This window comes from Dipodomys merriami, unplaced genomic scaffold, assembly GCF_024711535.1.
Source record: "Dipodomys merriami isolate MVZ:Mamm:240054 unplaced genomic scaffold, mDipMer1.0.p SCAF_48, whole genome shotgun sequence".
NCBI lineage: Eukaryota > Metazoa > Chordata > Mammalia > Rodentia > Heteromyidae > Dipodomys > Dipodomys merriami.
In genome coordinates, this window is record NW_027206046.1 from 7,302,693 (window position 1) to 7,317,293 (window position 14,601).

Below are 14,601 nucleotides of genomic sequence, written 5' to 3' on the forward strand. Positions count from 1 at the left end.
AGAACTTGAGTTTAAACTCCAGTACTTGTATGCATATGCATACACACAACACACACACACACCACCTAGTTTTTCCAGGTACAGAGTTATACACCCAAAATCTCAGCACTCAGGAGTATAAAGCAGGAGGGCCATAAGCTTTCAGTCAGTCTAGGCTACATAGTGAAGTTATGTCTTTGTAAAAGTTATTCTGCCTCCAGGTAGAGAAGTATGCTGTACATTTCACTTCTGGAAACACAAGGACAACAGGATCCTTTTCCTTTGTCCAGCTTAAGAGACTAGATTCTCTGATCTTGTCTCCCTCTGCTTCTACTCATTCTCCCCAGGATGAGGACACTGCTTCCAGTCTTATCTAGTTATGCTAAAGTAACAAGGATGGGTATTAACTCTTTCCAGAAACACCTAGAAAAGTAGGCAAGTTACACAAAAATAATATTTTTAAGATATTGGTCACAATCTGTAACCCCTAAGCTATTACCCCTTAGGGCTATAACCCCTAAGAGGATAAAACCAAGAGGAGCCCCTGAATTAGCTTACTCGCTACATGGTAAGTTTGAGGCTAGTCCCAGCTACTTATGGAGACCTTGTCTCAAAACCAAAAACAGATTCACCCTATCAAACATTGCAAAAGAAAAAAAAGGACATCAAGGGGATCAAAATTTTCTATAAATAATTGCCCAAATAAAACCCAACAAAATCCACACCTTAATAACAACATTCAGTGTCCTACAGGTAATATGTGTGTGTACATAGAGAGAGATCCTATCAAAAAATGAAAGGAAAAGTGTTGGTGAGGAAGAGTATAGAGAGCCATCACATACACTCTTGGTGGGAAAGGGGCTTAAGGGATCCTCTAGGTTGTTAAGAACAGTCTGTTTCTTGTTCTCAGTTCTGGTTATTTGGCTGTGTTCACTTTGTAAACTTCTTGGGCCATGCATTTTGGGAATCTGTGCTTTTTATTTAATGTGTGTGAAACGTCAGAGATGTTGGTTATACACAAAAGGAAGAGAATTCTACATATCTTACCACCCTGTCTCCCACCCACCTCCTGCTGAGTCTATCCACTCTGCCTTCAGCACCAAGCTGCCTTCCCAGGCAAAAGTTTCTTCCCGTGCTGGAATTGTCCCCCTCTTGTCGACAATGTCATTGACGATCCTGTCATTCCCAGGGCTTTTCTCTCTAGATCCTTCCCATCAGGATAGGAACATTATCACTTATAGTTCTCCAGACAATTGTCTATCAGCCTTCAATTATGTTACTCTTTTTTCTCCTTCCCTTGGCTTAATAGTACATATTCATTGGATCTACTTTTAGCATTCTCTCTCTTTCTCCCTCTCTCCCTCTCTGTCTCTGTCTCTCTCTCTCTGGTTTAGTGGTACCAGGGTTTGAACTCAGCATGCTACTGCTGACACATGCCTAAAATTCTATACTACACTACTTCTAGTACTTACTTTTGAAATATAGGATTTTGCTCCTATCTGGGCATGCAACTAGACAGCAGTCAGCCTACATTTTTAGGCTTTCCTGTCACTGTTTTGTGGGAACAAGCATGTGCCACCATTTCTAGCTTCCTTCCATGAAAAATAGTGTCTTGGACTTTCTGCCCAGGATGACCTGGAACAGCAGTCCTCATGACTTCAGCCTCCCATGTGGCTTAGGATAACAGGCATTCTTGCCACTGTGTCCAGCTTTGGGTTGAGAAGGGATCTTACAAACTTTTCTGCCCAGCCTGGCCTTGAAACTTTGATTCTCCCAACCTCAGCCTCCCAAGTACCAGCATTCTCTTTGAATCATTTTTCCATCTGGTTCTCACCTCCACACCTCACAGAAACTGATCTTACCAAGGGCACCTCTATATTCTTCATTCCAGAAGTCACTTCCTCCTCGCCATGATTTTGGTACAATCATGAACTCTTCCTCCTCTGAAATACTTACTCCTCTTGATTATCACAATACCGCCTTTACTGGTTTCCCTTCCACCCCACTAACTGCTCTTTTTCCACTTTTATTGATCTCTCTTCTTCATCTCCCTGACCTCTGCAGAGCTTTGTAACTTAACTATAGTTTGGATATAGTTCGAGGGCACCCCCAGATTTTCACATGGTCTCTACAGCGGAGGTAAGATGGGTGAAGAAAGGACTTTATGTAGTTTTGTCCAATGTCCTTTAGTTCCTAACAAGAAGGTTGCTATAGAAAAACAAGATAGGTCCTTCCCTTCCTTGCTGTCTTACCTTGTGACCTCTTCCTCTCGTGTCTGTATTCCCACCAAGATGCCATCTATCTCATTGTTTCATAGCTGGGGCTGGGGTGGGAAGTTCTTAAGAGAAACCAAAATGATGGAGCCGGCCAATCTTAAGAGTTTCTGCCTTCTAAACCTATGAACTAAATTACCCTTTTTCTCAAAGGTTTCCAGCCTTGAGTAGAAAATAGACTAGCACAGGATTTCATCATTTATGACTTTTTTTTTTTTTTTTTTTTTTTGTCGGTCGTGGGGCATGAACTCGGCTTGGGCGCTGTCCCTGTGCTCTTCAGCTCAAGGCGAGCACTCTACCACTTGAGCCATAGTGCTACTTCTGGTTTTCTAGTGGTTTATTGGAGATAAGAGTCTCAAAGACTTTCCTGCCTGGACTGGCTTTGAACCATGATCCTCAGATCTCAAGCTCCTGATCTCAAGCTAGGATTACAGGTATGAGCCACCGGCGCCCGGCTCATCATTTATGAATCTAAGTTGATAAATACCAGATAAGTATTTCTAAAGCAGACATATGTCCTAAATACAAATTCCTGTACACATTTATGTCTTTAATATCTCTGCTTAGATTCTAATTGGCATTGACAGATCTAATGATCTCAGCTGAGATCTAATGATCCAAGCCAGCCCAGGCAGGAAAGTCCATGAGACTCTTATCTCCAGATATTTACCCCCCAAAAGCCTGAAGTGGAGCTGAGGCTCAAAGTGGTGGAGCACAAAAGCTCAAGAAACTTGGCCCTGAGTTCATGACCCAGGACCAAGAGAAAAGAAAAAGTGATTCACAAAATTTCTAATTTAAGTCATGGCAATTCCCTTTGGAGTCATTCTTGATTCCTCTGCCTCAGTCTGAACAAAATCTATCATGAAATTCTTAACCTAAAACCTAAAAACATATTTTCGGAATCTGCTTATAACCTGTACTGACATTCCCAAATCAGCATTTCATAGTGATTGAATGATGGCCATAACCTCCTAACTAGCTCTTGTTCCCTGCCTTGCCTCCAACCAGTCTGTTGTCAGTGTAGCAACTACAGTCATTCTATTAAAACATTGATCAGTGTTCTGCTCAAAACCCGTTAGTGACCTCCCATTTTACTCACAGAAGAAAACAAAATCCATGTGATGTTACTGAAATATGTCAGGTGTATTCCTTCTTTAGAACCCTGGATGTCTTTCCTCTTGGCTTAAAATGCTCTTCCCTCTGGGGCTGGGAAGGTGGCAAGCAGTAGAGCGCTTGCCTTGCATGCATGAGGGTTCAATTCCTCAGCACCCCATAAGCAAAAAACAAAAAGCCAGAAGTGGTGCTGTGGCTCAAGTGGTAGAGCGCTAGCCTTGAGCTGAAGAGCTGAAGAGCTAAGGGACAGCGCCCAGGCCCAGAGTTCAGGCCCCATGACTGGACCAAAAAAAAAATACTCTTCCCTCATTCATCTTCATAGATCAGTCTTCCCTCTCTCCTTCAGAGGTTACTCAAATGTGATATTTTTTATTAAGGGCCTCCCTGATAACTATGTTTATAATTTTAAGGATCCCTTCTCCCCACCTTCCCAAAGTCTCTATCAGTTCCTTCAATTTCTTTCTAGCACTTGGATCCTTCTAATAATTACTTGTAATCTGTTTATTGTTAGCCTATGAATAACGGGAGTGATCATGCTTTATTGACTACTCTGTTCCTAGTGTCAAGAACAGTGTATGACAATAGTAAGAGCTCAATTCACATTGTAGAATAAATGAATGAGTTTATTTTATTGCTTATCAGTACACAAACTTCAAAAAGGCAAAAACCACTTTATAATAACTAAATGAAGGAGGTAAGAATGAATCTTGGAGTGCATTAAGGTACTTAGAACAGCAGACAATCTATTAGTCTCATTTTTAAATGAAGTACTTGATTTTTCTAAATTTATGTACTCAACTTCAATTGCCTTATCTTCCTCTGCTTTAAAATTTTTTCACTTAACCAAGAGAAAAACAAAGAACAGAATGTGCAACAAAAATATAGTTATTAAAATAAAGTTCAATAATAGCCCACAAATCAAAGGTGAGGAAAATTAAACCACCAAAGGTAATACATAGTTAGTCAATTCATGTATAAGATTTTTTTTTTCTTGGGCTGGGAAGGTGGCTTAGTGGTAGAGCGCTTGCCTTGCATGCATGAGGCCCTGGTCAATTCCTCAGCACCACATAAGCAGAAAAACAAACACACACACACAAAAAAAAGATTTGTTTTTCTTTCCAGGAAAAGGTTAAAGGCAGATATGACTCATAGGGAAGGAAATATCAACATGTGCTGGTTTAACTGAATTCCAAAATACATTAAACAAGGGAAATATCAGCCTTCTGATATGAAGACCTTAGGTTAATAAATTAAAGAACACTCTCTGCTACCTGAATACATTTCTAGAGAGGAATTTTCAGTGCTTGAAAAAAAAAAATCTGACAACTAACTTATTTTCCCCAAAATAGCACTTTCACACACTGATCTCCTAAATGTATTTGTATGAGAAATTATAGTATTTCATATGAAAGCTTTTAGAGCAAATTGACCATGAGGTCCAAGACCTGAGTTCTTGTTGCAGCACATGTACATCGCCGATGCTTCAGCTCAATTCCTCTCTTCCTGGCCTGGGCAGGGGCGGGAGGGGGGTGGGAGGGAGGGGGGTAGGGGGAGGGGCATTAAACTATTCATCAGTCACCCTATGGCAAGGCTGGAGTGAAGTGAAAAAGACTCAGTACTGCATGAGTTAGTCATAACAGTACCACCTTACACAAAGGAATCACTAACTTATAACTAGAAAATCCATTCATTTTCACACACAGAGAATATGTGAGAGACATGGACAACAGAGAATGATTGCTCAGTAGATTGCTCAGAAGAAAAATGGCTAAAAGAATCAAAATCATGGGGCTGGGAAGGTGGCACAGTCTCAGTGGTAGAGCTCTTGCCTTGCATGCCTGAGGCCCTGGGTTCAATTCCTCAGCACCACATAAGCAAAAAGAAAAAAGCCGGAAGTGGCGCTGTGGCTCAAGTGGTAGAGCGCTAGCCTTGAGCTGAAGAGCTGAGGGACAGCGCCCAGGCCCAGAGTTCAGGCCCCATGAAAAAAAGAATCAAAATCAGAAATGAAAACACACATGAACCACCTCATGACACATCGAAGTGAATGTCAGATTCTTCTAGTTAACTCATACATAAATCACTTTTCCAAAGCATATTACATGCAAAAGATCAGCTATACTTTAATCACTAAAGTCAGTACATACCATGTTTTGCCCATTTCAGAACACTACACAGTGGCCAACAATTATCTCTGGAACTTCAGAGAGAAATCTGTTCCTCTAACAGCTGGGAATTGGGGAATATGTGCATGCCAATGCATATTTATATATACATATTTACACATACGTATTTACATATGTAAATTCAGTATTGTCTACCACAAGAATCTGAAGAATCACATATAGTGAACTCTTCCATTCCCGTGGTGAAATAAGGCAACTTTGACTCATGAGGCTTAAAGACAGAATAATTAGACATCCTGGGTTAGCTAGATAGCCATGGTTTCTTTTTCCTCCATATAATTACCAGCACTGCAGCCTCTCCCCCTACGAAAACCTGTTCCAGTTTGCATAATACATATGACCTTATCTAAATGGCAACTGTACGTTAGAGAACATTAAGCTTTGCCTGAGAAGCTGACAAAATGAGTGTCATAATTTTCCGATAAGGATACAGGTGGTAAAACTGGCTTAAGTCATCCTGCCTTGTCCCTTACAGACAAGACATGAGTCTGGTGCAATGTAAACATAATAAGGGTTCCCTTAATGAAAAGTCAGCTCTGTTCTTTATATTCTTTTTTTCGATCTGAGACATTTAAATAAGACATTGTTCAATGTCACCAATAGTTATGAACAAAAGGGTCACCCATTTCATCTGTTCATATTATTTCTGCTTTATTAAACAAAACAGAGGTAGGAGATGTTGAATCTGGAGCTACTTCTTTTCAAGTTAATAGTACAAAGCGAAGGCTCTCTTTCCATCACTACCAAACTTAGATGATTAGAAACAGTATCTCCATAAAGTTGAAAACATAATACTATGGGTTCAGCCAAAACACAGGGTCCCTGCTACACTTCCCACCCTTACTGTCCCAAAAGCGTAGTGGTTCTTCATGTACCCACAGAGAAAGCCAGAGGAGATGCTACTGGAGATAGAGGTAGAAGAATAGGCAATATTCACCCAGGTTAGCAACTTATAAGACAATTTACCCACACTCCAATAGCAGTCCCCTTTTACCCTAAGGGGTGCCATAGATCCCAGTAGCCTGGTCTCCCACCCCTACACTATTCCAGAAGTTCCTGGAATGCGTCTACGTGTTCCTGCCACAGGGGGTAGCGCTCTCTCCATCATAGTGTGTCTCAGAGTTCAGTCCCGTAGATGGCTTTATGACGTAGGTACTCTTCTAAACACTGGAGAATATTATCATCCACCTTTGGGTCAAACTTGTTGGCCAACAAATGATGGTTTTGGAGCATCCAATACAGGTCCCCAGTCCCATAAATACAGATAGTCCGCTGGTAGACCCCCGTGCAAGGCTGGTAAGGTGCCCCTTCATTGATATCACCCTCATGTTCCTGCCACTTGACCAGCCTGGCAATGGCATTCATGTCTGAGATATCATACTTGTGGTGAGGGGGAACTGAGCCGGGCATCCAGGAGGCCCGCTGAAGGGTGGCCCAGAGGAATTCATCAGGGCTGTAGGTGTCCTTTGCCCATTCTATCAGTTGTTGGGATTTTTTGTTATTTAAGACATGCTGAACAAAGTCTCGAGAAGCCACCATATACGCATTCCCAGAGAATATAGTTACATTATTGGGAGGAGGGACCTTCCTCTCCATGGTTATATGCATCTTGTCTCTCACCTGAAAATGGTATTTCCAGCGGATTTTTTTGTGCTCGGGAGGTACCTCTGACTCCATACTGTTTTTCCCATTCAAAAGCTTCAGGGCCTGGATCATCTCAGCATTGGTCTTTATAGGAAAGTCTGTCCCACATGTATTCAGGAAATATTTCCAAGGCACTGGGCTCTGGAGCAAGTCTTTCATGCAGTTCAGGTCAGCTTGCACTCTGGACCATGAAGCATAAATCACTGGAACCAGCTTACTGGCTATGAAGACATTTTGGAAGCATGAAGCAATGGCCCTCACTGCCATTTGGAAACTCTCTGGAGACTTCAGATCCACATGGATACAGTATATGTTCTGAGGGGCATACACAGCTCTCAGCAGCCTTTCGAAGTTTTCAATCTTCTCATGAACCACCATCGAGTATGCAATAGGGAAGTCTAACTCTTCTTTGCTCAGTGGGAACTGGATGAATTTCCTTTCAGTCTTAAAGAGCTCACAATTTCTGGTCCCAGCGATGTAGTCCTCATCTGTAAAAGGCTCCCGCTTCTTCTTGATTTCCAGATTGTTCAGAACAGCTTGGATCACTGCCTCCTGGTCCCCTCGAGTGATTCCTGAACAGTTGATGGAACTCTTTGCTGGGAGCTTCAGGGACTTGTACAAGATATCCTTGCAGTCCTGGCTCTGATATTCTCTGAAGTCCAAATCACACCTTAATCTGAGAGAAAGTTTCAGAGCAATGATGGCCAACAGCATATAAAAGCCCATGGCCCACATGTGATAGCGCCCACACAGTTTCTTCCATGGGATCATCTTCCTGGAATTGGAAACCATCAGCAGAGGAGGATGGACACCTTAAACAGAACGGAATGCTTCCGATTACAAACCAGTCATGAGCAAAGTTCCCAGGAAGGTCAACTCCAAACTGATAGCAAACATGTATTTCTTCTCTGGACAAATATCTTCAGATCTCTTGGATAAACTGAGATATTTGTCCTCAGCCTAGGAGCCTCTTAGAGCTAGCTTGCTGATGGAGATCTGTATAGCCTAACCCTGCCAACTAGCTTGCCACACTGCCATTATGATCCAGCTCCACCTCCACCTCAGAGGAGAGAAAGAGAAAAGAGCTGAGCACTTGTTGACATAAAGGTACAATTAGTAGGAAGAAGTCCCTACCTCTTAGCTCCATATTTTGCCTCCCATCACTTATTATCCAAGAATGTAGCTCTCACTTAGGTTCAAGAATTTCTACTAAATCTGGAGACAAAAAAAATCCATGAAAGACTGCCAGCATCAATTCTAGAAATCTCAAAAGTCCTTTCAAAAAGGAACTATAATATTTCTTGCTTCTATTTAGCAATTGACTTATTAAGATACCTTTTACCATATAAAATTCACTGGTCTGATTTGTATCTAGCCTATCTTTTTTTTTTCTAAGTTCTTAGCAAAGTACAGACTTTTCTTTAATCACCCTACTTGCACTGCAATCCCTCAAGAGTTCATTGATTTAAAATATATGTATAGGGCTGGGAAGGTGGCCCAGTGGTAGAGTGCTTGCCTTGCATGCATGAGGCCCTAGGTTCGATTCCTCAGCACCACATAAGCAGAAAAAGCCAGAAGTGGCACTATGGCTCGAGTGGTAGAGCACTAGCCTTGAACTGAAGAGGTGAGGGACAGTGCCCAGGCCCAGAGTTCAGGCCCCATGACCGGCCAAAAAATAAAAATAAAAAAACCAAAAATATATGTATACACAAATACAGCTGTGTGTATATAGTATTGAATGGGTTCCAGAAATATTTATTTACATTGTCCTATTTAATTTTTACAACTAACCCAAAATGTATCATTCTTAGATCCCTCTTACAGACAGGAAAACAGAAGCACAATAACTTGTCAAATACTATGCGTCTAGGATTTCCCTCCATTCCCCCTTCCCAGTAGTCTTCTTGACTATAAACCTAACACAGACAACCACACCTACCTTTTAAATACAAGAAATACGATATTCGTGTGAGGAAAGAATTTCTAGGAGAAAGAAAATGTAAACATTCTCACGCAATCACTATTTTCTCTTACTGTATCTCTTTGTAAGCCTAAGATTATATCCTCTTTAGTAATAAATTTGGGAGGGGGGAATCTAAGCATGAGAAAAAAATGAAAACAAAACTCTCACCTTTAATAGTTCCTTTCCTGCTTAGGGAAGATTTCCTATGAGGGTTTGATTCTGTTTCCAAGTAAAGACTAGTTGGAATCACTGTAAATAACCATAGATCCCATAGCTCTTGGCCTTCTAACCCTCTAGAATATATTATCTGATATTCACAAGATGTCCAAGAAACTAATTCAGGCTCCTGTTTGATCTCTGCAAAGTAGAGAGAAGCAGGTGAATTTGTTGCTTTCCTCTTGGCTTCCTGCTCTCAGATAAGGAAATAAGCTCAGCTAAATCATTCAAGCGCCTATTCTCAAGCACCCAACTGGCAATCACTGAAAAGGCAGGCAAGTATTTCAGCCACCACAGCCCAATTTGTACTTACACTCTTGTGCCATAAAACTATCCAGAACTTGTCATTGCTCATCAGAACATAAAAGCCTTTTTTCTCCCCACCCAACAATCAACTACAAATAAAAGTGGGACTCTTCCTGTTCCTGGGACATTTTGAGTGAGGCACTGAAAATACCTTACAAAAGACTTTCCCCCCTTGGTATCTTACTCAAACACATATAGATACATAGATACCACTCAGTAGAAACCAAAGTTCATGCTTCAAAGTGAAAAAAGAAAGAAAATGAAGGAGGAAGGAAGGAAGGAAGGAAGGAAGGGAGGGAGGGAGGGAGGGAGGGAGGGAGGGAAAGAAAGAGAGGGAAGGAGGAAGGAAAGAAGGGAGGAAAAGAAAGAAAGAGAGAGAGGGAGAGGAGGGAGGAACCTCATTTGTCTGTCAAGAATGATTTATAGTAATCTGTAGGTTATAGACATATCCCCAGAGGTCTCTAGCAGGGTTTTTCCTTATTAAAGTGTAAAAGATAGTGGGTTATCAGAACCTATTTTGTGCTCCTGAACTGCATCTAGAGGGCTAAAAAAAAAATTAAAAAAAATAAAGTGTAAAAGGCTAGGAACAATGGGCAGTTTTAAGCATGAATGGCATTGCAGACTATTGGACTTAAGTGAAAAACCCCATGGGGTAGTTTTAGCCACATCATATGCAAAATGCCTTTTTATTTATTTCTTTTTAGAGCTGTTAACATTGTTTACCCCCAACCCCAGCTGCCTCTCCAAAAAAACAAAAGCGGCAGTCCCCGATTCAATGTCCAAATAAAGCCATTTAAAATAGAGACCATAGGCCCAGATGCAGGGGAGCTCACACCCATAATCTCAGCTAGCTTGCTCAGGAGGCTGAGATCTGAGGATCACGGTTCAAAGCCAGCCGGAGCAGGAAAGTCTGTGAGACTCTCATCTCCAATTAACCAGCAAAAAAAATCCAAAAGTGGAGCTGTAACTCAAGTGGGACAATGACAGCACTGCTCAGGAGCAGTGCCCAGGCCCTGAGTTCAAACCCCAGCACTGGCACACACAAAAAAGGATTTTTAAAAGCTGCTCCACTAGATCTGGGGTCTCTGATGGCAAAAGCCCCTCCTGGCCATTCCCCGCCCCCCCATAGCCGAGCTCCACACCTCTGTAAGGCTACTGGGGTCCTTCCTACTGCAGACATGAGAGATCGTTGCAGCTAGGCCAACCTGAGTTGACATGGCAACAGTCACCGGAACCGGAAGTAGAAAAACAGGAAGTGCTCTCAGCCTGGCTATGTTCCCCACTCCAGAGCCCCCTGTTGGTCTCAAAGGGGGATTTCTGGCAAGACAGAAACACAAGTGTTGTCACTTTCTCACCTCCAGCATCACAAAACAGAGTGCAACGGGGTAAGCATCTCAAGACAATGATAGAGTCAGAGCTGTTTTCTTTATACATCATTTCTCAGTGTCAGAACATCTTGGTCTTCTCTCCACCTTTTGCTCTTCTCTGCTCATTTCTGACTGCACTGAAAAGCTCAGTAAAGGGTACTGGAACCATGTGGCCATCAATAACCCTGCTTTTTTATTGGCCCCACTTCACACACTGGCTCATCTCTGCCAGCTTCCAATACTCACATTCTCAGTATGCCTTTATTTGGGGGTTGGAAAAAAAATAGATCTTTGTGGGCAAGAATGGTTCAAAGAGAAGTACTCTGGCTGCAAAATCTAATCCTAAAAATCAGAACAAAATTCCAGCCAGGCGCCTGTGTCTGTAATCCTAGCTACTCAGGAGGCTGAGATTTGAGTATTGCAGTTCAAGGCCAGGTTGGGCAGGAAAGTCTGAGACACTCTTATCTCCAGTTAACCACCAGAAACCCAGAAATGGAGCTGTGGCTCAAAATGATAGAATGCTGGCCTTGAGCGAAAGAGCTCAGTACTGTTTTTTTCTTTCTTTCGATTGTTTCTAACACATTTATAAGATCATTTCTTTGTTGCTTTGTATGTCCCTCCCCCACAGTATAACCCCTGCTTTCACTGTATTTGATGTTGGTATAATTTGTGGTGGGGAAGGGAATAAACAAATTGTTTAAATAGGGATACAGATGGACCCATTGCAACAATGAGATGTACAAGACATTATGTCAAAACACAACTTTACAACTTGGGGGGGGGGGGAGAGATGGAGAGGGATGGGAAGGGGAAACAAAGGAGGAGGCAACAATGCTTGATAAGAAATTTACTCATTACCTTGCTCATGTAATTGTAACCCCTCTGTATGGTATTTTCACAATAAAAAAAGAAGATTAAAAAAAGGAAAAAGATGGTGCTGGGAAGTTGGCTCAGTGGTAGAGTGCTTGCCTTGCATGCATGAGGCCCTTAGCACCACCTAAGCAAAAAGCCAGAAGTGGCGCTGTGGCTCAAGTGGTAGAGTGCTAGCCGTTGAGCTGAAGAGCTGAGGGACAGCACTCAGGCCCAGAGTTCAGGCCCCACGACCAGACGCCGCCCCCCCCCAAAAAAAAAAGGAAAAAGAAAAAAGTAAACAATCTCTAACACCAATCCATACACCAACTACTATATACACGTGAGATGGAAATTTTTATCGAAGGGCCTCACTCATTAGTTGGTTGTCCATAGAAGGACCAATAAAAAAGAAGGTGGAAGGTATTCTTAGGGGAGGAAGATGGAAGTTTAGTTGAGAGGCAGAGCCCTGAATGTCTAGGAATACAGTGAAAAGCAAATGAAATTAATGATGAGAGTACCAGGGGAAAAAAGTAAATAATCAAATGAATGGCACAATGAGGAAGCCAAGGATTTCTGACATGAAAGCAGTCAGGACCTGAGTGCCAAAACATCAGCACTGCCAGAAAAGCTGTTTATTGAAACCAGAAGGGCCTGAGTTACTTGGCATCTCATTTTTCAGCCCTTCATGAAAATATTTTCTGCTCTATAGTTTGCAAAGGAAGTGAACAAGGAATGGGATCATAATCAGGATTTATGCTGCAAATCAATCTCCAAAGAAATATCTAGAGCATGTTAAACCTGATTATGTCTGTGTGTGTGTGTGTGTGTGTGTGTGTGTGTGAGCATGTTAAACCTGATTATGTCTGTGTGTGTGTGTGTGTGTGTGTGTGTGTGTGTGTGTGTGTGTGTCCTAGGGCTTGAACTCCAGGCCTAGGCATTCTCCCTGAGCTTTTGTGTTCAAGACTATCAAATGGGCTACAGTTTTACTTCTGGCTTTTGAGATAAAACCAGGAGATAAGACCCAGCTTTCCTGCCTGGTCTGGCTTTGAATCTTGATCCTCAGATCTCATCCTCCTGAGTAGCTAGGATTACAGGTGTGAGCCACCAGTCACTGGCACCAGCCTCTTAAAAAAATATTCTTGGTTCAAGCCCCACAACTGACAAAAAAAAAAAAATTGGGGCTGGGAATGTGGCTTAATGGTAGAGTGATTTTCTAGGCATGCATGAAGCCCTGGGTTCCATTCCACATTACCACATATGCAGAAAGAGTCTGAAGTGGCACTGTGACTCAAGTGGTAGAACACTAGCCTTGACCTGAAGAGCTGAGGGACAGCGCCCAGGGCAGAGTACAGGCCCCACAACTGACCAAAACAAAAAAACTTAGAAAGTATGAGGACAAAGGAATAGATCATCTGCATTTCCTTCCTCATAATCTCAAACTGCAAACCATATTGCTCTACACCTAGGATTGTTTTAATCCCCAGCAAGTCATACTGTATATTTGTATTTAGGTAGCCTGCTCTTTTCCCTGAGTATTCTATGCCAAGCAGCTATCTGTGCCATGAGCAAACATGACTTTATGCAGACATGATTTGAATGATAGCACAGAACTCAACCCTCATTACAGTTCCTCATTATATGGGCTTAGCTTGACTAAGAATTTGTGGGAACTGAGGTGCACTTCCCAGCCTTTAGCAAATATGTCCCAAAGGTTAATTGTCACCTGTTGGTCATCAGGAAGTCAACAGAGAGTACATCTCCTAGTCAAAGAGTAAAATTTTCAGAAATACCCATTTAGAGGCTGGGAATGTGGCTTAGTGGTAGAGTGCTTGCCTAGCATGCATGAAGCCCTGGGTTTGATTCCTCAGTACCACATACACAGAAAAAGCCAGAAGTGGCACTGCGGCTTGAGTTGGTAGAGCGCTAGCCTTGAGCCAAAGAAGCTCAGGGACAATGCCCAGGCCCTGAGTTCAAGCCCCAGAGTGGCAAAAAAATGTTTTCAAATACCCATTTACCACTTTCCACAGTGCCTCAGGAACCTGTCACTTCTGCTGCAGGAAATTTTCCCCATCCCTACCAGAAAAAAAAAGGAAGGATGAATGGAGGAAAGGAAGGGAAGGAGGGAGAGAAGGACGAAGGAAGAATGGGTGGGAGGGTAGGTCTGACAAAAAGTGGCACAAAAATATGTGTTCTGTATATTCTTTAGTTGATAAGGCACATTATACACATGTTCATATCACCACTGAGCCTTCTATCTAGAAAGCTCTCAAATATTTTGAGAGCCTAACCTTTAAGAAAATTCAAATGACATTATCTTTTCACTTTTGAATAACCCATAGTGATTTATTGAGCAAGAGATGTCGATGACTGTAGCATAACTGACTCTTCATTTTGAAGGAATAAAATTAAATCCACATCTGATACAACATATAAAATTACTTTCAAATGAACTGAGATAGAGTGGGGTTGCGTTGTTTGTGTTTTAGGTTGAGGATCTTTGGCTTGAATTATGGTCTGCCTTGGAGAATGGGTGAAATTTAAGATCCAATAATGAATGGTGGGACTGGAAAGATGGCTCAGTGGTAGAGCACTTGCCTTGCAAGTATGAGGCCCTGGGTTTAATTCCTCAGCACCACATAAGTGGAGAAAAATGGAAGTGGCGCAGTGGCTCAAGTGGTAGAGCTCTAGCCTTGAGCTGAAGAGCT

General features: G+C 42.1%; 1 protein-coding gene across 4 annotated transcripts; it reads right to left on the reverse strand.

The window, feature by feature from the left end:
• Nucleotides 1–4,042: 4,042 nt before the first annotated feature.
• On the reverse strand, nucleotides 4,043–10,900 carry Gcnt3 (glucosaminyl (N-acetyl) transferase 3, mucin type). Of its 4 annotated transcripts, XM_069995280.1 has the most exons (3): nucleotides 10,820–10,877; nucleotides 9,324–9,512; nucleotides 4,043–8,004 (listed from the first exon to the last, which is right to left on the reverse strand). In XM_069995280.1, the coding sequence occupies exon 3, from the start codon at nucleotides 7,982–7,984 to the stop codon at nucleotides 6,665–6,667; it is 1,320 nt and encodes a 439-aa protein (XP_069851381.1). In that variant the 5' UTR covers nucleotides 7,985–8,004; nucleotides 9,324–9,512; nucleotides 10,820–10,877; the 3' UTR covers nucleotides 4,043–6,664. The 4 variants fall into 4 exon arrangements, 3 of the variants coding, with proteins under 3 accessions (XP_069851381.1, XP_069851382.1, XP_069851380.1); XM_069995281.1 differs by lacking the exon at nucleotides 9,324–9,512 and having other exon boundaries at nucleotides 10,820–10,900; XM_069995279.1 differs by lacking the exon at nucleotides 10,820–10,877 and having other exon boundaries at nucleotides 9,324–9,659.
• Between the last annotated feature and the right edge of the window lie 3,701 nt (nucleotides 10,901–14,601).

Excerpts from the sequence above, each read along its gene's own strand:
- Gcnt3 (XM_069995281.1), bottom strand. The coding sequence starts at position 7,984 with ATGGTTTCCAATTCCAGGAAGATGATCCCATGGAAGAAACTGTGTGGG.